The following is a 23,677-nucleotide window of genomic DNA, read 5'->3' as shown; positions in this document are numbered from 1 at the left end:
TACATAACTTTCTTTATAATTTTTAAACGCAATGGTAAATCGTTATCAAATTCAATAGTGATCAACTAGGCTTTGCCCTCTGTCGAATGCAACTTATTGCGAGAAAATCGGTCAAAGATTACTGGTCCTTTTATGACTGACTATGCTCAAATTTGGCCTAAACATTCTTTGTATATCAAAGAATATGTGGCAAAATTTCATAAAATTTGATCGATAAAAACCCCCCTGACAATAATAGAACAAAACCTGCCAAAGCCGTCTTTCCTCCTATATGAAAAGTTGGCTAATGTTTTTCTTAGATTTTATGCACACACACACAAAAATTGAGTGAAATTATAGCCTTTCGATACAACTTTGTTGTACGAGAAAGGCAAAAAAGGTTATGGTCCAATTGTACATGGCGATAACACCCCTATAGATATTGCTCATTTCACCCCGATTGAGAAGCATTTATTTATTTGTGTTATTTTCGTAAAAAAAAAATATTTAACTATTATTTACTGCAAATTATTTAACAATTATTTAATGCTGTAATCTAAACTATACTGCAAGTAAAGTAAAAAACGTTTAAAATGTTATTTATAAGGCCTTACCTTTTATAATAAATTGACTGTTTTTGGAACGAGTCTTTAAAAGTCACTTTATTAGCAATAAAAACGATTTTTTTGGGATTGCTTTCTGAAATTAAGTATCAGGGTGAAAGTGATATAGTGTAAACTTTCAATTGTAAAAACTTGAACATTATCAATGAAAATAAGCAGTTAGCCAAATTACCCCATTGGCGAAATTACCTCGACGCCCCCTACTGATCACGTTGTCCTTTAGGACAACGTCTTATGGCAGTTAGAATTCAATGATTATTTCAATGGTATTACAAATTTTGCGCTGTCTTAAACTCCCGCTCAAAAAAGTGTCCCACCATAATATGTTCACACCAGTTTTTACATACATGAATGAGGTCTTAACTACAAGAAAGCCCTTTTTGAGATGTGACAAATGATGCGAGAATGATGTTTGGGATTGTGCTTTTGCTAATTTCCATATAGGGGAACTGTTCCTTTTTCCATCTCACTGAACATATATTCAATATTCATCGCATCGTAAAACAGAGAAATACAGCGCCAATCTTGTGGCTTCTTTTTGCTAACATGCGTGCTCACTGCTGAAAAAATCACACCCATTTTCATTGTTTTTTTATGTGATGGAGATGGGAGCTATGAGATGAAGTGCCGAACCGGTCCCTTAATTGGAGGTGTGGCCATTTGTCCTGCTCCTTCGACAAATTTGCACGGTAGTCTGTTCTACGGTGAGAATAGCAATAACAATTCCAAATGATTTCCTTCATGCGAAGTCTCTAAGTCAGTTTACCATTTTTACAAAGGTCACCCTTGCAATAAAATTTCCAGAAACGTTATGTTGTTGTACCATTGATCATGCATGAGAAAGCAGCTCCACCATTATAACGCGTTAGTTAGGTCGATCTGTTTTTTTTTTGTCCCACTGGATAAATGTTGAGCTCACAAGCTATCAGGAATTTAGCTTTCATTTCTCTATGTATTTTCGGCATAAGAAAATGCGATGATCATAGTAATCTTATATATTTATTAGATTTACTTATTATGTATTACGAGGTGGGCAGACCAGGTACAAAACGTCTTGGCGAGCGTGGGGCGCATTCGAGAATGGAGAGATGCGGACTCGAACCGTGTATTGTAGCGTCAAACTGTTGATTCAATGTTATCTGTTTAGATGTAAACTAAATAAATGAAAATGAATTATGTACCAACATAAACATGTGTTAAATAATGAAAGAAATAACGCCGGACAAGTCTTAAGGTAATCGGATAAGAAAAAAACTTATGGCGGAAGTAAACTATTGAGCTCTTTTAGTGGAATGTCTTCACCTATCACAAGACAAGTTAAGTACTATTCCATACTTGACAGGTTGAATTAAGTATGAAACACTGAAGAAGGCCTTACAGTTTAGGTTGAAATACGTATCTGTAAAGATCGCATCGTGGTGGAATTAAATGGAATAGTACAAAAACCCGTCTCATGACAGATGTAAAGAACGTACACACTTAGTTTTTATTTCTGCAGCTCGGCAAAAATCCGCACAGCCGTGCCCCAGCAAAATGAAAAACTGATATTCCGGCAAAAATGTCGTTTGTTAGCTGATTTTTGGCAAATTATTTGCTGATTTTCAGCAACTTTGAAATCTCGGCAAAAACATGTTTGCTGGAGCACGGCTGTGCGAATCTCCGTAAAAGTTCAACATTTTGCTGAGATCCCGGTAAAAAAAATTAAGTGTTTAGGACTACATAGTCCAGGTATTCCAGGTATATTCGTTTCGGATTAGTAGATAATTATATATTACGAACAATATATGCTCAACAATACAATATTCGGATATGTTGTTGCCAGATTATTAATAATATGCTTCAGCCAAACAGTGTTTGGAAAAGAAAACCATGAACACCGTATTTCTTGATATCACATATTTCATACTTGCCAGATCGTTTTTAGAAATATCGGTAGCTCAACTTAATAAAAATCAATAGAATTGTTTAATTATAATTATAGGTAAGGTAAATATTTCCAATCTGTGGAAACTGCCTCGAATCGTGCAAATTTTCAAATTTGGCAGATTTAAAACCTGAGATGTTGCGGTGTACATATGTATATGGTTTGTGATTTGGACAATTCGACCAAATTCGATACTTGCTACTTTTGAAATTGAAGATTTTTCAGTACGCTTTAAACGTTCATCCAACAAAAGCAAATCATGTTTTCCCGGCTTGATTCACACACAAGTACAAACGCTCTCGAATGTAAATCAATGCATTCAACTGCTCCTGAAAGGCTCTACACTAAAAAGAGGCGCAGTATGGTAACACTTTTTACATTTTTCATTTTAAGTTTCATTTTAAGCGGCTTTAATTAATAGAAAATCACGTGACTCAATACGTTTAGCTTATAGTCTTAAAGATGCCGAAGAAGGTATGTAGCTGCACTTAAAAAATTCAATGTTATTTAATACTAAGAATTCTAATACTTTTTCGCCAAAGTAGGGATAAGGTCACTCCTGACAGAATCCAAGTTTTAAACTGCTCGCGTTTTCGGGGCACACCACTCGATACGGAAGCAACGGACAACTGTCATTTTTATTTCTTCACGCATGCTGCGACGCAGCAAAGCTGAATCAACAAAAATGACAGTTGTCCGCCGCCTCCGTATCGAGTTGTGTGCCCTCAAAAACGCGAGCACTCTGAAAGTTGGATTCTGTCAGGAGTGACCTTAATGATATGTATAAGAAAAAACTTATAGAAGCCATTAGCCGCATCCATTAAAAAAAAAAAATTAGCTTATGGATGTTATCAGCTTTTTGGTATGGGGTTATTCATTAGGTGGCCTAATGAAGTTTATTTGTATTTTCGAAAGATTTTTTGATAATTTTAATTGATAAGGTTTTTTTACGTGTGGAAGGTTTACAAAAAATGTTATTGTGTTTCGAAAATTGATTGTTCAAACCATATGCAAGAAATCAATGTTTCTGTCATCACTACCAGATAACCTATATGGATGTCAGAGGGCAAACCAATCTTCCTTCTTATTGGAATGTTTACGTTGTGAAATGATTCAGAATAACTCCCATTAGCTCCAAAGCCCTATCAGATTAACAATTTTGAATTATTACTGTGTTAAATTATTGGTCCACGTAGTTTGGAAGTGCTGCCAGAATAAACGATTTTTTGCATATCGTTTGAACACTCAATCAGAGTGTAAAATAATCGAGCATTATTGGTGAAGTCCACCTTTTTTCACTTTTCAGCTCAATTCTAGACACATTCATAGTCGGCTCTGGACTGTCAATATTCGGTTGAATATTAGTCATTGAATATTTATGCACATTCTACAAATTGATAAATTATCTGAGATCTGAGTAGTTTATCATTTAGAACTGAATCCGATTTTCATCAGCGAGACACTTACATCGGTAAACATCAATATGAACAATGCTAATTATGTTTTTTCTGCACATAGCAAGCACCCTCAATGATAGTCGAATGAATGAGTTGGTGGAGTAGTCGTCTGACTATGTCATTGATGTTTCTCAAAATTCGCACCGAAAAAGTTTCATGAAGATGAATATTTCAAGCTCTGCACTCAATCTTCGAAGTGTTATAACTTTTTTCGTAGACATTCCAGCAACGTACCTCCTTCGACAATTTTTTTCGACATCCTTTGGCGCAATGTGGCCCTTGGTTTACGATGAACTGAAATCTATAGAAGCAGAAATGCAAAAATATACCGTCTAAGACGAGTTAAGTCTTCTCCATTTAATTCCACCAATTATTTCGATATCTTTGCAGATACTTATTTCGACCACAACTGTGTGGTCGTCTTTAGTGTCTCGTACTCGACTCGACTTGCAAGTCGAAATAATTGGTGGAATTAAATGGAGAATACTTAACTCGTCTTAGACGGTTGAATACATTCCACTAAAAAGAGCTTAACATATTTTTTCCAAAAATATATTAATTTCCATACAAACAAAATCAATGAAGAAAGCGAGGAAGCAACCAATTGGGTCCAAATTCTGTACAGTTATTCAGAACCCAGAATGGCATTCGTTTGAAAAAAAAATGCCTCACTCTACTCTACACATTTTAGTGGAAGAGTGAGAAATGACCAACTCTGCTTACACTTATTTGCTTCTTACCACCCCGCCCATCCCCCTCACGAATATCTAGGGTTATTACCTCAAGGAGCATGTTGATAAATGTTAAAAAAGAACTTAGCAAATATCATACAAAATAACACATATTTTTTAAATAAAAATTGCCAGATGTTCAAAAAATTAGAATACAGATTTAAGTTTAGTTACCCTAGCATACATGGCCTTACCTTACCATTATTGTTAAGTACACCGTATAAAAATGTTATAGCATATATGATGTAACAAAAAGGCTCCATTCGATTCAACTCATATTTCCATCACATTTTGAAATTACAGGCTGTCATTACTATGGAGGTTGCATTCAATATTGTATAAAAGAAAAAGTTGAATGTAAAATTAAAGGTGTCTGAAAACAAAAATTTTCAAAATTTTTAACTGTGTATATATTTAAAAAGTTTAAAAGTGCTTCTCATATGAGTTTAATGTTGATATCGAACGCTGACGCTAATGTTGATATCGAACGCTAGTTGTTTTTCATCTGCTGAAAAGGCAGAAAAAATAGTTTAAAATACTGCACCAGTATGTCTTCATCATTGCTTATATATTTATACACTTTGCTTATATACTTATATAAACTTAACACTATTCACATTTTCGTGGTATTTCTATCTGAATGGAGATACTAAACTTTTTCGTTGCATTCGTTGAATATGAATTATCTACTATCATTGAATACACTCGCGAAACAGCGGCATGGTATCGTTTTTCTACAACGTCCTTTTCAGCAAATTTCCTTGCAGCACAATAACAACAAATATTAACAATCCACATCAATCACTCTTGAGATTGGCGCTGATCATAGCGAATCGCTTCACTTCCACATTGCTTGCAGTTCGTCGAAAGCACACTGCAATGCACTACGGAATTGAAGCTATTCCATGAAAATCGAGATTCTAATCTTTTAACTTCCCTGTTAAAAAGTTTTCCAAAATTTGCAATACATGACTCCATCATCTGATGAAACATTTCACATTATCTTAGATAAACACATGATTTACCCGATACGTGCATGACAGCAGACTATACACTTTCTTCAGTTCGTTTTTGTGCGCTGTGAAACAAACTCTCATACTCCATTAAAAAAATGTTGGTAACTTTAATATACACTTTGAACTTTAATAGTTAGTATAGACGTAAGCAGACGAAATTTCAATAGAAGCATTAGGCCACAAGAAGAAAAATAACAGTTTCCCGCGGGTATTAAAAAATCCTCCAATACATATTTAGATTAAAAAATAGTAAAAAATGAAGTAGTATCTCCGATTCAATAAAAGTTTACCTAATTTGATTGTAAATTTTTATACCTTACTGTCACAGTTCAACTTACCAGATCTTGGTACATACAGATTGAGGTACAGACAATCTTCGGATTGGTTAGACAGTAGTGGAAGGAGGCGCCTTAGATGAGCCAAACGCCCGCGAGTGTGTTCAAATAGGCCATCAGAACCGTGTAATTTTGGAAGCGCTTGTGGACAGACTGGCGAAAAGTTATCGGCCAGCTTTGTAGCTTTCCACGTAGATGGGGTTACTGGTGGCATGTACCTGCAACGAATTAGTAATATAACAGTTTGAACATGTTGCTTCTTTATAATGTTTTGTACCATATTCTGTCTAATTTTAAAAGACTTGTTATAAAAATCAATATTGTTTAAGTAATAATAATTTTGTTATTGCGATAATTTGATAGCTTATGATAGCTTATTTGATAGCTTATGTGATAGCTTACTGGAAATAGTGGTTGCACCCAATGCTATCCATGCACGTAAAGTTTTCAAACATTGTAAATAGTTCGATTCAATGAGGTACCGACTGTTTACTTCGATGAAATTCACTGGCAGCAGGTGCAAACATTGTCTCCGAGCATTAAGTTCATGGTGCTCATTATTGGAATGGCAATACCAGCGTTTCTATCTTTTGTGTTGCAATCTTCTACTTCTTGGTTTGAATTTTTTACCCCGAGATTATGGTAGAATGATAGTTAAAAATCTATAAAATGTGTTGGAAAACCAGAAGTAACGCTAATTTATGGAAAATGGGGCAAATTTATGGAAAGTGAAGAATCCCCGCGCACTGTTGCGGGAATCGAACCCACACACCATAGCACGCAAATGCGCCCAGACGACTGACACCGCTAACCGTCGTGAGGCCCACCAATCCATTGACTATCGGTTGTACACATTGTTTTCCGTTCCTGCCTTTCAGTCATGGAAATAGCATCAAAAATGAAATGAGTGACAGCGTGTTTGTCAATACTGTTCAGTTTAGTTTCCCAGTCGGAGGTCCCCGCCCTTTTTGGGCTGAAATACAGAGCTTTTTGAAGAAGCTGATACTGATTTATTGCTTTTGTACACACCGTATAAAACGGCACAAGATCGCTCGTTGTTTATTAAATTTTGCATTGCCAGAATGTTCAGAAATATCGAATGTTTGAAAACTTTATACTGTCCATTAGTCAAGTGCGTCTTGGGATCATATCTTTCTTATATATAAAAATGAAATGGTCTGTGTTCGTATCCGCATAACTCAAAAACGGCTGGATGGATTTTTTTCATTTCTTCAGCAGAAACATTCGTTATAGTTTCCGACGGGTTTATATGATATTTCCTAATGCGAAAATTACGAGTAAAGTTGAGCAAATCGTGAAAAACTAAAATTGTGATTCATATGCGAACTTTGCATGGGCAGTTCGGAATGCACATTCTCGCCTACTATGCAGGACAACGTCTGCCGGGTCAACTAGTTATTAATAATATTTCATATTTATATTGTGTTTTGCTCTAGGCTCTGTAAAAGTTTTGAGTTTTTTTTGTCTTAAAATAACTAAGCCTAATAAATCAACAAATAGGGAAAATAGTACAATTATCCCCTTTTTGATATTTGCATGGGATCCTCTACTGTATCTAAGTATTGACTCCTCACAACACGGGACGAGAAAAAAATTCAACTGTAAAGCCAAATCAAGATTTTTTCAAAATAAGTAAACGCCCTAAGCAATTCACAAAAATGGCTGGTTTTGGCCGTCGTTATAATTAGTACACAAAGACACCACTAACGCGTATCACGTAATTACGTAGTGTTTTACGGTGTAAGATCTACCAAACCGAGCCTTAGCCTAATCTATTTTTCGAGCTAGGGCAATGAGTTGTGGTAATTCAGGGATTCATCGTATTTAATCCTATATACCAATATCAGTTATTTGAAGTATAACAAAAAAAACTTTACCATGCAGAGGCTAAACTGTATGCAGCGGAAACTACTTTTTTAGCAATTAGCTAAAAAACCTTGGAGTCATTGTCCTAGGCTGAACTGACTGCCGGAAAAAATCTTGTTAGGGGTTTAAATACGTACTGACTTTTCATGAAATGGTAAGCATTGGTAGTTAGAGGAACACACCGTAATTCTTGTTACTCAACAAATTCTCTAGATAGAAATGGTTTTGTAGATAGTGCTAAATCCCAGGTTTGGTTACAATTAATTGCATGTTATTCGGCAGCTCGGCCGTACGAAAACCATATTTTTTTTGTTAAATATCTTGGCTGTGCATATGCACAGCACATGTTTCGAAATGGACAAATTGATATGAAATTTACGAAAAAGAATCCACGTGTCTTGGAGGAACTCGAAGTAGGAGGTTGAGGGTTCGAGTCCCTCCAAGACACGTGGATTCTTTTTCGCAAATTTTATATCAATTTGTCCATTTCGAAACATGTGCCAGGTTTGGTGTTTTACTGGTGATATTCTAGAAGCTGATATGTAGGCTCACGCTTAGTTGGTAGCTGCGGTGTGCCAACAATCGCTAGAAGCGAGTCGTAAACAAAAAATCGTTTTACACATTTTACAGAAAAAAAATCTACGGGCTTAGAATATAATGCGGAGTTTTTTGTGAGTGAATGAGAACTGGTTAGCTTATAACTATACAAGTAAGCAATGGACATTGTATAAATGAGTACCGTGCAAACTCAAACTTCGGACGCTTAAGCACTTTCCGATATAAAATCATCCTGCTTACTGACATTTTAAGTCACACCGTTTAAATCACCATTGCAATCACTAAGTATAGTATTCATCTTTTAACTACGTATTTAATATGTGCAAGATATTACGAAGAATGTTTGTAATTTATGAAAATGTCCGACTTCTGTTTGATTCAAACCTCGGACACCGGCGGGGTTGGATTCATATTTCGGACACAAAGATTCAAATTTCGGACACCTGATTACACAATACCAGGAAGAATAATTGAAAATAATTCGCACTGCGCAGCTCAGACTGTCTTTTAATCATTTCGTCGCATTGTTTTAACATGTCTTATTAGAATGTAACTATACTAACACAAGTTAAAACTATTAGTCATCCGAATGCATCTTGACGAAACATTTCGATGAAATATTTCAGAAAATTTCCCATACACGGTTAGATGACTTTACCCATTAATGGGTACTGTGTTATTGTTGATATTATTCCCACCGTGAAAAATTCACCCATTTTCTTCAAAAAGCGCCACTACTCATTAAAATGGGTAGTGGCACTTTTTCAAGAAAATGGGTGAATTTTTCACGGTGGGAATAATATCAACAATAACACAGTACCCATTAATGGGTAAAGTCATCTAACAGTGTACGAATTGAAGCGTCCGAAGTTTGAGTGTGTCCGAAATTTGATTTTCCACGGTATGTTACCAGTGATGAAGCCTCAATTTTGATTTATGCTTCGATTTTCTGATATGTGTCAGTTTTAGGATTGTCACTTCTATAACAACTCTTGTATTATGCAATGAGAGAAAATATGCTTATTCATAGTAGGGCTGTATGCCAATCCATTAAATAAGACCCAGATTTTTTTTCAGCGGATTGTTGAATGATTTACTGTACAAGAAAAAACAAGACAAAATCTTACAATGTTGCAATATCACTTACCGTAAACTCCCGACTGGTGGCGATGCATATGGTACTCCAAGAAATGCTTCCACAATTGGGTTCGAATGCACTACGATACCTCGCAAAGGTCCGTACTTTGTTTTAATGATGTTGGTACTGTATTTATTGTTTTGGTATGCTGCTGATACAAACGGAACGCACAGTGTCAAAATGAGTAGCATTTGCAGCTTGAACTGCATGTACTTCCATTTTTTCATTAGTGTGAACATCCATGTCGTCATAGAACATATCGTAGTGGTCGTTTCAAGTATTAATTTTGAATCAGCTTCTTTCCTATGAGATCGAGTATTTGATATTGTACGGTACAAATAGTTACTTTCCGTCGTTCGCGTTGTACATCTGATATTCAGTGAGAATAGGATTTTGCAGTTATGGTCATCCGAATATTGACACGACCATATTATATGCCACCTATCGTGATCGGTTGCTTTGTAAATCATATTGTTAGTCCTACCAACAGTATTGAAGACGTTGCAGGTCCAAATTGATTTGTTGTAAATATTTATTGTAAATTTCTTATGCATGTAATCAATTCCATCCACAATACGTTTGTGTTGCATATAAATGATTAGCTCATTACGTTCAATATTATAGTATGTAGAAAATGATTTTTCGTACTGTACACATTCATAATTACATTGAGTAGTTCTCGAATATATCCTCAGAACTATACAACTCTTTCTTCCTTGTACTACAACTTCTGATTGTAAAGCTACCTTAATTTCCGATTCCTCTGATATTTCGTCACCTTGTCTAACGGCTGTATTAAATTCATCTGGTTTTGTTTTTACATTTGATTCAATCGTGAAGAATTTAAAAGGTTGAGTTGAGACAGTACGACGGCTTTCATAGGCTCGTGATGAGTGAAATATTGTAATCACAAATGTGAAGATAGATGAAATTTTCAGCGCTATGTTTTGAGGAAGGAGGTAAGTTTTGATTAATAATCTCTTGAAACATTGTGATTGTTTATTGTCGTCAGCATGGTGAGCGACGACATTGGTAGCCTGTTCTTGATTAGAGTAAACCAGATTTACTCTGGTGGTAGTACAACTGACGACGAAGCATAGAAAAAAATGACACATCAATTGTATTGTAAGGATGAAGCTTTCTTTGCCTAAAACAATAAATGATGGCACAAAGTTGAGTTGTATCAGGTGCTGGTGGCTCGGATGAATGGAGCATGAAGGAGGGTGAACTTCATCTTGACCGTCGTGGTATGACGTTGAATTTTTCTGCATATTATATGAACTCTTTTCATACTGGTTCGATTGCTCTAGGTGAAGGCACCAGTGATAATGCTCGTACGTTGGAACGAAAATTTTTCTTTTCTTTCTTGGAGACGTTTGGTACAACTGGGAACTCAGTGTTTGATTTTCATCTTTTTGTCATCTGCGGAAGAAACTAGAGAAGAATGAATATTGTTTTGTAATGGGTACATGTATGTATATCTGCATAATATGTGCCAAGCAGATATGGGATGCTGGAAGCTTGTTAAACTTGCACTAGAATGTCGTGTTACAAAAAAGTCAAGGAAAATACGCTACAATAAGAAGATTCATAAATACAATACCTTCAAGGTTTATGAGTGTTGATCGCTTTTATGTGAAGTAGTGCCATGCCAATATTATATAATGCATGTGAACAGAAGTTTGTCAAACTACAGAAGAAATGTTTGAATACCCCTGCATGGATAATTGAAAAAAAAAGACTACAGCATCAACTTACTGCTCAATCTGGTATCAATCTATCTGTGCTCAAATTGTGTGCATTAGAATATAAATAACCCATTCTTATAAATGACCAATAGTCTACTGTTCGATGATATTCAGAATCATTACTACAATCGATAGAGAAAAAATTGTCGGCTTGGGTTCTATAGGGGAAAGGGGGCGGGCAAAGACTGCACTAATGTCTTAGCTGTAACGATTTTCATGGGAATTTTTATCTGATGTAACAGTTAAACAATGAAGCTAGCCGATGTCATCCTTAAATTTAAGAAAATCCTAATCATAACGATAATATTCACAATTAAAAAAATGTGATATTTCGCTGCCAGAAAACAAGGTAAAACGGCTTTTAGCTGACAGCGCTTAGGGAACAACGCACCACGCGTAGGCGAATCAGCATTATGGTATGAACCGTGCGTGGAGACGCGTAGTACATTGTAGTTGAGTCCCCAGTTGAGTAGTCCAAAATAACCAAAGATGTTTTGCTTCAATTAGAGTTGATTAAAGAACTGTGGCCATTCAAAATTATATTTTTGGAATAAAACGACATCTCTTGAAATGCAGACGAGATGCCTGATGTTTTATTATTAGCGAAGGAGGTTCGGTTTTGGGCACCGTTCGGTAATGGGCACCCCTATATATCTTTTGACAGACAAAAGATGCTGTCATTATGACAACCGTCATTTGTTTGCTATAGTAGCATGATGATTTGTGCTCAATATCAAACAGGATTGGCATCTCTACTTAGAACTAGAAACAAATAATTTTTTTGTGCGGGAAAAACAACACGAAAGTTGGCCTTTTTCAAGGTGTCATAAATTAAAGAGATTTAATTCAGAAAGTGAGTTCTAGTGCGTATTTATACAGTAAATTTAATCTTTTTTGAGGCTCAATGACGATTGCTATCGAAATTTAAGCGCGAAATTTGTTTTCTTCTCATTCCAGAAAGGCTGCGAAATTCGGTTGTGGGCATCCTTATTGGTTCGGTTATGAGCACCCTCATTTTATTGATAAATCATTCAATATAATTTTAGTTTTCCTTTAACTTATTTTTAATTACGTTTTTATGCAGTTTTAATAATTAGTTAGACATAATTGATTGAAATAATGAGTTTATTCAATATTTTTGTTCTTTGGGCATGTCTAGTTATTATATAAACACTGCTTGAAATAAAGCATTGTCTGATTAGCTTGCAACAAGTTGCATTCGACAGGGAATCCTTCCCCATCGTTTCCTGTTCAAAATTGGTCAAATCGGACTATGGGATCAAAATTTATGGCCAAAATATTATTTTTTGTAATGAACGAGAAAGGCACTATTACCGCTAGGGTGAATAATCAGGAATTTTTTCACTGTGATGCATACCAATAAAACGAAAATCAATGAAAAATTGAAACCCAATTACATTTTAGGCTATTTTAGACCTTTCTTATGTGTTTTTTTTTCAACATCCTCCTTAATGCACCGAGGAAGGCATCATCATGCTAGGTGGTTTAATTTGAGTTTTTCAGTGTCTCCTGGCTATTAGAATGTATAAACTATTCCTTGTTTTTAAATCTGGGTGGTTTTTATTCATGCTTCTTTGTTTTTAGCTAAGTCTTCAAGAGTGCTCACAACCGAACCACAAAATGGAAATGTCTAAAAATGTCAAATTTTCTAAATCGTCATTTTTTTTTTCAAATCGATGAAATCATACTAATTTCTTTACTAGTAGTAAGGTTATACGTCTAGCTTTCCATTGCTATACAATTGACGGCATAAGATCAACCAGGGCCAAAGTTATGGACCAAACACAAAAGGGTGCCCACAACCGAACCTACTCCCATATTATATTAAACATTATTTATTACATATATTAAACCCTATTTCATGTATTCTATGGTCCTTGCCCGTCTGGCTCCGAATACCATGCATTTTATTTAAAAATTCACGAGATTTCTTGAAAGAATAATACGTAACACACCTGCGTAGCGCATACAAATTGAAATTGAAATTATAGACACTTCCCAAGGAGCGGTCAAAAATAACTTATTCGCATTTTTCAACAATTTTATCTCCTAATATAGTTTTTCTTCTATTTCTATCGTATAAATTTTAACAGGTTCGTTGTGTACGAGCATCCTTTGAAAAATCCATGTTATGAATTTGGTATTCTATTCTTAAGTTGACAAAACATTTTAGCCTTTCTCATACAACAAAATTGTACCGAAAGGCTATAGTATTACTCCTAAAAAAACTTTTGATAGAAGGCCTGGAGACCCATTGTGTTATATACCGATCCACTGAGCTCAACGAACTGAGGTGATATCTGTATATATGCGTGTGTATGTGCACACATTTTTCGGAATAATTCAAAAATCATTGTTTTTTCTTAAGAGTACCGTTGAAAAAATGTGGCCACTGCGTGTTAAGGGGCCTGCCTAGGATGTGGTGGGGTTTGTCAGTGGGTTCTGTTAAACCTCTACAAAAAGCTGCATGCGTCTATAAGCAGGCCTATCAAACCCAGTCAACACATGAACGTATATTATGTCGTGTAGGATGCTGAAGTGTAGCATATAGAGTTGCTTTTCCATACAATATGTATGTATGTCGTCTCAAATTTAGCATCTTGTATTGCACCATGTACGATTTTATGTTGACTGTGATGCGACCGTGTGCCGCTCAAAGCGCACAAGCCCAACACGAGCGCAAACCGGTATATTAGGACTAATACCAGTGATATCCTGATTACGGTATACTGGTCACGACACAATCAAGCGACACACACACACGCGAAAGTAATGCAAAATAAACATACATTACAACATATGTCAGGCTGAACATTCTTATTTAACCTCAAATAGAGATAAAATAAGGGTGGCTGATTGACATTAGCTTTACGATTACTACTATCAATGTGATTGAACAGCTGTAAATATTACTTTATTTTCAATTTTAATTCCGTTTCTTTTTTACTTTCCTTCCGTTAGAGAAATGATGACGCGGGCACCTAATCCGAAATTCAAATGAACAATCGCTCACTTTGAGCGATTGATTGTTTATTCTCGCGAAGGATGAATTATTGAACAAATTAAAGAAATGCTAATACTGTTGTTTAGAAATTGCATAGGTCACATCACTTTCCATTGTGAACCCCATCTATGTTACTGATTACTCCATCCAACTGGAACAACTTCCTTTCCGTGGTAATTGTGGAGATGCAGATGTATTCTCGGTCTCTAGTAGCAACAATAACCACACACTAATATTCCCTCCCTTTCTCAACTGGCTGTAAGGACTTGGCCAGCGTCATTATTGATCAACATTTGCGAGCTGCTCAAACGTGCACTTCGAGAATAGATGGTAAATTCTAACCACCATTCACTTGGATCGTAGTCCAATTTGCACCAGTTCTAATCAATCACGGAGTAGCAACCATTGATATGTACAGTCAGTCTAAGCTAAGCTAAGTTAAGAGGACCCTTGCAAAAATGTTAAAATATTAATTAAAAAAACCCAGATTAATCCACCTAGCGGCGATGATGCCTTTCTCGTGCATCGTAAAATGTACTGAAAAAATCACATAGGAAAGATCAAAAAAGCACTTTAGGGGGATAGATCGCATATTTTTTATCATTTTGCATGTTTTTGCATTAATTACTATGCATTCCCACCATTCTTGAAAAAAAAAAAAATTTTCGATTTTGAAATTTTTTTTCCAAGGGGGGACCCTTGGGAAAAAACAATGATTTTTCAATAATTCCGAAATTCAATGTCCGATCAGGCCAATTTTCAATAGCAAACAATGGGACCGCATTCCCCGTCGAATGCGACTTGTTGCGAGTAAATCGGGTAATGCTAAGTTCCAAAAAGTGTGTCTACAAAATTTGTACACATACACACATACACACACACACACATACATACATACACACAAACAGACATCACCTCAATTCGTCGAGCTGAGTCGATTGGTATATAACACTATGGGTCTCTGAGCCTTCTATCAAAAGTTTGGTTTTGGAGTGAAATTATAGCCTTTACGTATACTTAGTATACGAGAAAGGCAAAAAACATGCGAAATGATAGAAAAAATGCGATCTATTACGCTAAAGTGTTTTTTACCTTTTTAAAGTTTTTTTTTCAGTAATTTTTGTGATGCACGAGAATGGCATCATCGGCGCTAGGTGGCTAAATGTGGGTTTTTTTATTGACTATCGACTAAAACAATTTTGGAATGCAGGAGATTAAGGCATTCCCACGATAATTTCGAACATCAGATTTTTTCCCGGATGTGTAAACAGGTACCAAAAGTGAAACTTTACAAATCTTGGGAAAATAACCCGACTCAAGTGATTTATTTAATAACCAAAATAAAGGAGATGTCAGCTCTACTGCTAAGTTTTCCATAAATATGGGAGGAATTCTATCAGGTCCTGATCCCTTGTTGGCGTCCACATATTTTTAACCTGTTAAAATGTCGTTTACAGCCATATGACTCGTACTGATATCACTTGAAGATAAAGGAACAAATGAGAAACAATGAAAGTCTTGGCCGGTCGTACTCCTAAAATGTTGTGTATACGTTTTGGGAAAAATGTACAAACATGCTACATATCTCTTTTGAATTTTCATCAACTTTTTCATCTAGTTCCATTTTTGTATGAAAATTGTTTGTTCTCATTTTCAGTCATTTTAGTTAAAAAAGTTCTTTGGGAATTCATTATCTGTTTTTTTTTTCAGTTATTCTCTTCAAATGCTGAGCTAATGGCTAAGTTCATTTGATCATATATGCCAAGATATAGTTGTAGATTCTCAATGGTGCAATACGTTTTATAATTTTTGTGAGGCTTTGTTTTCGATTTTTTATGTCTATGATATTTCGTTTTAAACAGATAGGGTGTTTAGAATTACCAAGCTTCTTTTTCTTTTGTATGGTACTGCTTTATTGATAATATCAAATAATAATTTGTAGAATACACCATTGGCATTTTCCATATTTATTTCCCTTTTTTAGGAATGATTGCCAGCTTATCCTCGGATTTTTGAGTCATTTTTGGACCAAGAATCTGTAAATACAGATTACAGATTTTTCAGAAATCAACAGATTTTATACCGATTTTGAACATTATATTTCAGAACTAAAATCATTTTGCACAAAAACATCAACATGAAATAAAAACATTTCTAAATAAAATTTGAGAAGAATGAAATGGAACTAGTGGTCTTGTTTTACTAGGTTCGCTTTTTATGCGAAATGTTTTCAGCAGTTTCCAACTGATTTTTCGATATTTTTTAGGGACTTTTCGTGAGGTCAACTCTTTATTAAATTGAATGCAAAAGCAGTAATATACCAAAACTAATCGCCTATTCAGATACATGACGAGCTTGATACTAAATACAAATACTTCATATTAATTCTTAATATTAATACCTAATACCTAATTTTATAGCGGCCCCAAGGGAGGAATTGTCGAGCACCTTAATTTGTTTACGTAATCTGTACTGAATATTAAATCCAACTAGGTACAAGGATTACGAGTGATTTGACTATGCGTCAAATTTGGGATTCTCGAGCTCACTCAGTAGCCGCTAGGTTTCGAAGGCCGACGGAGGTCCTTCGTAGCATAGTTGGTTAAAGCACCAGTCTAGCGTACTGAGGGTCGTGGGTTAGAGTCCCATCGAAGGGAAAGTGGTTACCTACAATACATTTTTCAAATCAATATCTTCCACATAATGTACATATTCACATATGAGTTTTCATCACATTGTAAATTAGGTACAAGAGTTATTCTTCCGTATAACTCGATTGAAAATATGTATAAAGTACAATAACATGATAGAAGAAATTTTGATAGGATTTCTCAAAGTTGGCAGACATATATCCAGATTTATGAATAAAGAAATTCAAACAAAGATTTTTTTTTCGTTATTTTAACCAATTCTATCATTACAGATTTCGTATACAGAGTTTTGAATTATAATACGGATGAAAAAGATTTTTTACACCTAAAATACAGATTTAAATGTGGCAACACTGAGCAGGGTCCAACAAGTAATACATTAAATTCATGATTTTGTGTGAAGTGAAGTTAAATGATTTACAATGATATGGAAATGCTAATATCATCTTCCAAACTTAGACGTACATGTTCATGATAGAATTAGTAATACATGTAGAGTAAGGGACCGAATGTATGGGTAAGCACACAAGTAAGCTTTGCAAGGTAACTGTGGTCAGAGTGACTGCTTAGGCAGTTGTGTGATCCAACTATAGGTGACGGAATGAGTGAAGTCTTGCTATGCCTGGCAGGAGTTCGGAGCAGATACTTCTGCGGCACCTCAGAATTAAGGGCCACGAAAGTCCCGCTATGCCTGGCGGGAGCGTCGGGGGGTTGATTTTTCTGCGGCACCTCAGAAATATGTGATGTGAAAGGGTTTTCCTCGTAGATGAGGTAGGACTGGCATAGGAGTCACCAATCTAGGGTCGCCTCTGGTATGGTAGACAAATGGTATGACACCGGTGCAGGATGGATGATTACCACACTGATTGAGTACCAAGTGGGTCGTGAGAACATAGACAATAGAAGTTGAACTAGTTCACAAGGTATATCACGCAAAAATTAATGAATGTTTTAACATATGTAGTGTATATTTTATTATGCCATGGACGCTGATAATTCATGCTATGGCTATGATTACGCTTCAAAATATACATTGTTGACAATCTCAGAATGTATACAATAAGTTCATGTTGAAATTCTGGATTTGAACCGCACACATTTTCTCATTGATGCATGCCAATTGAAAGATAAGACATTGCCTCGGCTCGATTACTTACTTTACTTAATTCGGGGTATCCAAAATGTGTTCTACAGTCCAAAATATTTTTTTTTAGGAAGTTGCAAATCTTCGCAATTTATTGATAGCTGATGTCAATATCTAATTTCTAATAAATAAGACTTTCATTTACGAAATGCTGTAATTTCCGCTTATATTAAACGTGCCATTTGATTGATATATACAGATATTAATCATAAAGATTCGAATAAATTTAGAATTATCAGAGAATCGCACTCATATTGAAAATTATCAGATGCATAAATAATACGATCTACTACAACACTTATTTTTCGTAAAATCAGCAGTGTTTCATGCAATATTTGTGTAACAATACAATAACTGTGTATGTATTATTATTATGAAACATAACGATCATGTGTTCGGTATAACGTTACGGATTTCTTTGAGGTGAACTAGCCTAGGGCTTAAAACCTCATTAATAAAGATTATAATAATGATAACCTTACGGACCTGTAGCAGGAAACAATTTGACTTTTACTCCAACATTTGTCATGTGACGGCTTTTTCTTTATTGAACGTCCTTTGGAACATAATATCTGTTTTCGTATATTGCTCAAATTAAACTATGTATGCCAAAAACATCTTTCTATCTTTTTTGTTTAGGTTTAAAATAAATTAAAAGTAGCCTTATGGTCCATCTTTTACCTTGGTATTTGCTGTAGTTTCTAACGATGTAAGTTTAAGCTGTAGCGCTGTAGCTTCAAATTCACTCTCACAACACATTTTAAATTTTATTTTTATACTTTCAACTAACTATTTTGATATCATTCTGGCAGCGATTTTGTTGGCAAGGAAGAACTGGCTTGGACTGCATCCAGAAATCAACTAGACGATACTTGATGCAGACAGGAATATTTGTAGAGTCAGCCCTGTGGAGATGTTGTAAAACTTTTCTTTCACCTCAAAATTGATTTTTTGTTTACTTTACCCCTACTTTTTAATTTCCCAGCCAGGAGTACATTTCTTAATAAAGGATTCTTTCACTCCCGGTGACAGCATCGAAATGAAAAGCTAACAACGAACGGTGGCGACGTGGCGACAAGATTATGAAGATTTTTTCATGCATCGTACGCTTTCTATTTTTTGTGGCATATTGCAACACATTGCACATGCATTATAGTTCATGGTTTACGTACAACGTGTTTCACATTCACCTCCCGTTAACAGTTACTTTGTGAGCTTTCCATTCCGCATACTAAATGAGGGGTTAAACAGACTACGGTTTTCCTGTCATCAATTTTGCAAAGTTCGAATGCATTCCTTTGAATTTTTGTTTCTGTTTTATCAGTATGTATAAAGTCGTTTGACAGTAGACTCATTTGATTGAAAATTTATAGGGCATATTTTAAAATTAATGATATAACTGCTGAGCTGGGTACGTTGAAAATCAGCACAAACATTTTGAGGTAAGGTTCGGTTCGATTAATCAAGCAGAAAAAAATGTTCAATCAAAGTTAATTGCCTATTTCCGGGGATTAAACCACCCGACTTGGACGTTAATTTACAATGTTATGAAACTCATATGTGGATATGTACGTTATGTGGAAGATATTGATTTGGAAAATGTATTGGAGGTAACCACTTTCCCTTCGATGGGACTCGAACCCATGACCCTACAGTACGCTAGACTGGTGCTTTAACCAACTAAGCTACGAAGGACCTCCTTAGCCGAAGGTCCTTCGTACCTAATAATTCAATCTATCCAAATCAATACCTCTTCAATCATATGTACATATCCACATATGAGTTTCATAACAGAAAAATGTGCAAATCAGTTCATCCACTTCAGAGCCAAATTATGTAATGTTTCTCCATTTTCATATGATTATATATAAAAGATATTTTAGTTACCAGATAAAGATTGTCGCTTCGGTTCCGTTTGTTCTGCTGTCCGAAACATGTGTGGTACCTAACTGTCAAATCATATGTATTTTTCCTTCACTGACATTTAGATCCCCTATTCTCGCCAGCAAAAGATGTTCCGGACAGCGACGACAGCGACAATCTTTATTTGGTAACTAAAATATCTTTTTCATAAATAGATAAATGCACAATTAAAAATTAAGAGTTTAGCATGTTGTCGAGAAAGTATGGGAATACTTCTTAAAAAAAAAAAATCTGAATTACCAGGGCTATAAGTTATTGTTACCGAAAATTGTGGTTTTGTGCCTATTTGAGGCATGTGCTTGAACTATGTTTCTTTTATTTTTCTTCGATGGATCTACATTCTACATTCCTTCTGAAACCAGGTCTGCTTTCTAACTTAGAATTCTATTAGCGTTTCAATAGTTTTTAATCGAAAGCTTTTCTATGTCTGTCAATTGCCTGAGTATGTATCTTATGTGACAAGTACAACTTATGCCCAGGGAGCCAAGAATGTTTCCCATCCGAAAACATCTTAAGCCGGACCTACCATTGAATTCACCATCTCCGAATTGGGAATCTGACGCCTTTGCACGCCAGGCTAACGTCACGTCCGAGGAAATGTTACTTTCGGGGAAATGTCATATTCACGAATTTTTTCGAGGGATTGTCATTTTTGGGTGAAATGTCATTTCCGGAGAAATGTTTTCAAGGATATGATGCTTGCGGAAAATGTTATTTTAGGGGATATGTTATTGTCGGAAAAATGTTTATTTATTGGGCCTTTTCAATTACAAGAATTGGTTTCCGGGGAATTAACCAATCTCAAATAGCCTAACTAAAGAATGGAAAATTTTAAGTATGTCTAACGTTCGATATGCCTATCGTTCATTATGTCTTACGTTTACGCCTGAGGTACAGATTTTTAACATCGTGCACCTTACTTCTTCTTCACTCCCACCTCCTTTCCGTTCAACTTCATCTATAATTGCCTGCTTAGGATAAAGGATATTTGTTCCATTTTTCGTACATATCGGTCAAGGGGCTCAGAAGTTTTACTGAACTGCCGTAATCTGAAAAAGTGACGTAACAGCCATTTTACAACATGCATGTTTTCCATTTTTTTGATGAGTAGTACTCGTTAACACCATTTTTGGAAAATGGCGTATACGTCACTTTTTCAGATTACGGCAGTGAAGTGGTCGTTTTCTAAATAATATACTCCACGCTCCGTAACCCGCTTTTTCCAATGAACCTCCAACTCCTCTATAATCGTCACCTTAGGATTGAGAGAACGTATCCCAAATTTGGTTTAAATGGACAAAATGTGTAAAAATGTTCTTTAACATGCCCCTCCCCCCTTTTTCATTTGACCCTCCCATCTATTATATAATCGCCTTATATCTGAATGAACCGCGGAAATCACGAAATTTGGGAAAAAAAAGCACATAAAAAGGGATTCGTGTAAAGAAAACCGCGTAAAAATCAACTTCAGTGTACATCGAGAATGAAGCGTTGACTCTTCCTTCGACGAATGGTCCAAGAAAATTGAAAATTCATCTATAAACGTCTGAGATATTAGCCATTAAAGTCTATCACATTTCCGTGACGTTTTTCGATTTTTTGCAATCGTAAAGTGTACCCCAATATAGAAAAGACAGACGTAAAAAAAATATTACTCGATTCTTTATTTTTTTTAAGGTCAACTTTCCCAAAGAGCCCATATTTTTTTTGACGCATCTAAGTATTTTTAATTTTTACAAATCCTTATGTGCTTGACATTGAAAAACCAACATAGGGCAAGACGGTATATTGCGCCCCACCTGGCCAAACCCCCCTTTGATTTCTAGAAAACTATAACCACAGACAAACAGACGTAACACAAGAAAAATTACTATCGACCATGACTTCAACGATCAATTTGAATTTGATTGATTGCGCGTTTCACAACTAGAGGCACTAGCGTCGTAATCCTTCGAGTGTGACATTTCACTCCAGCGCCTTCTGGTGACGATGTCATACGAAACATTGTTTCGTGTAACATGCTCGCAAGGTGGTGGTAGAGGAGTTAAGCGATGGATTTTTCAGAAAAATGTTCAAGCTGTTACGTGTGTTTGTCTGTGCTATTAATAACTATGGGTCAAACTCAGTTGGCACCTTTAAATATTTGTAAAACCAGCATAATATGTGAATTAGGGAAGTATTTTTGTATTACATGATGAAAATAATAGCAAAATACAAAAATATGCAGTTTTGATGTAACTTCACGCAAAAAAAAAAGCGTTCATGAATTCGTGAACTAACGAGTTCACGGTGTATTTTTTCGGGAACAACAGTCACGGATTCGGGAATACAGTCATGTTTTCTAGAACGTTCTGGAAAACGTGAATGGTGTTCCCGAATCCATCAATTGGATCACGGTGTATTTTTGATGGTTCACAAATTCGGGAACGCTTTTTTTTTGCGTGTTTCCATGTTTGCTTAACATTCTAGAGCGACGTTAGCATACTGTCCGCAAAACTTGCACTGGAACACTCAGTTGAGCAACCAAATAACTTTTCTCATTGGATAATGTGATATAAAATTGCTTCCATCTTCAAAAATATAACGTTTTTCGAAAATATGTTTCACTGGTCAAAACGCCCCAGTGTAAGCAGGACGATATGCCCTTACCAACTGTACCCAAGCGCAGCGAGCTTGCAGCAGTTGCTTCCAAGTTATGTGGAAACTATTGAAATGTAATTCAAACCTGATTAAATGGACTTATGTGTCATGCACATAAGGATTTCTAACCTTTTTATTATGGGATTAATAAAATACTAATGAAGGGCTATGAAACGTCTTTGGCTAAGGTGTATTACCCAGGCACTTGTTGAAATCTATTTTTTCACGACTTTTCAAGAAAGCTTTATTACGTGTTATCTATGATACTCACGGGCAATGCATTTGCGACTTCCTGGTCTACCAAATAACACAAAGGTTGCCAAAATTGCGTTGAAAAGTAAAAAGTTATCAAGGTCTTGCCTTAGGGGGGACATATTATACCGTCTTACCCTAATAGTACGTTCAGACTTAGAATAACAATACATAGATACACCACTCAAGGTGAACACCGGGCAACAAAAAAACAGCGCTGTTCACACAACTACCGGTCATTGGGTGAACTAGTTGCTCCCTGCTCATTTCACGCTAACAAGAAACAAATCGAGAGTACTTTTTTCAACTATTTGTTGAAAGGACGTATTATATTTTTCTAATGTCGAATTAATTAATTCCCAGTGCAAACGTAGGTTAGTAGCAGTTGCAGCATAACTTCTGTTGTTTTTTTGCCTTTCTCGTACAACAAAGTTGTACCGAAAGGCTATCATTTCACTCCAAATTCGAATTTTTGATAGAAGTCCCGGAGACCCATAGTGTTATATACCATTCGACTCAGCTCGATGAGCTGAACAAATGTCTGTCTGTCCGTGTGTGCGTGTGTGTGTGTGTATGTGTGTGCGTGTGTGTGCACAAATGCCATAAAAACATTAGCCAAATTTTCACATAGAAACTCTTACCCGCT

General features: G+C 35.7%; 1 protein-coding gene across 1 annotated transcript in view; it reads right to left on the bottom strand.

The window, feature by feature from the left end:
• Positions 1–19,064, bottom strand: part of LOC134211813 (uncharacterized) — a 61,156-nt gene extending 42,092 nt beyond the window's left edge. Inside the window, 3 exon segments of the mRNA XM_062689086.1 lie at positions 6,069–6,283; positions 9,658–11,082; positions 18,898–19,064. Coding sequence (XP_062545070.1) covers positions 6,069–6,283; positions 9,658–10,919 — 1,477 coding nt within the window. The 5' untranslated portion in view covers positions 10,920–11,082; positions 18,898–19,064.
• Between the last annotated feature and the right edge of the window lie 4,613 nt (positions 19,065–23,677).

Source organism: Armigeres subalbatus, chromosome 2 (genome assembly GCF_024139115.2).
Source record: "Armigeres subalbatus isolate Guangzhou_Male chromosome 2, GZ_Asu_2, whole genome shotgun sequence".
NCBI classification, from domain to species: domain Eukaryota; kingdom Metazoa; phylum Arthropoda; class Insecta; order Diptera; family Culicidae; genus Armigeres; species Armigeres subalbatus.
Note: the sequence above shows the minus strand (reverse complement) of the source record. Positions and strands in the feature narration are given on the sequence as shown.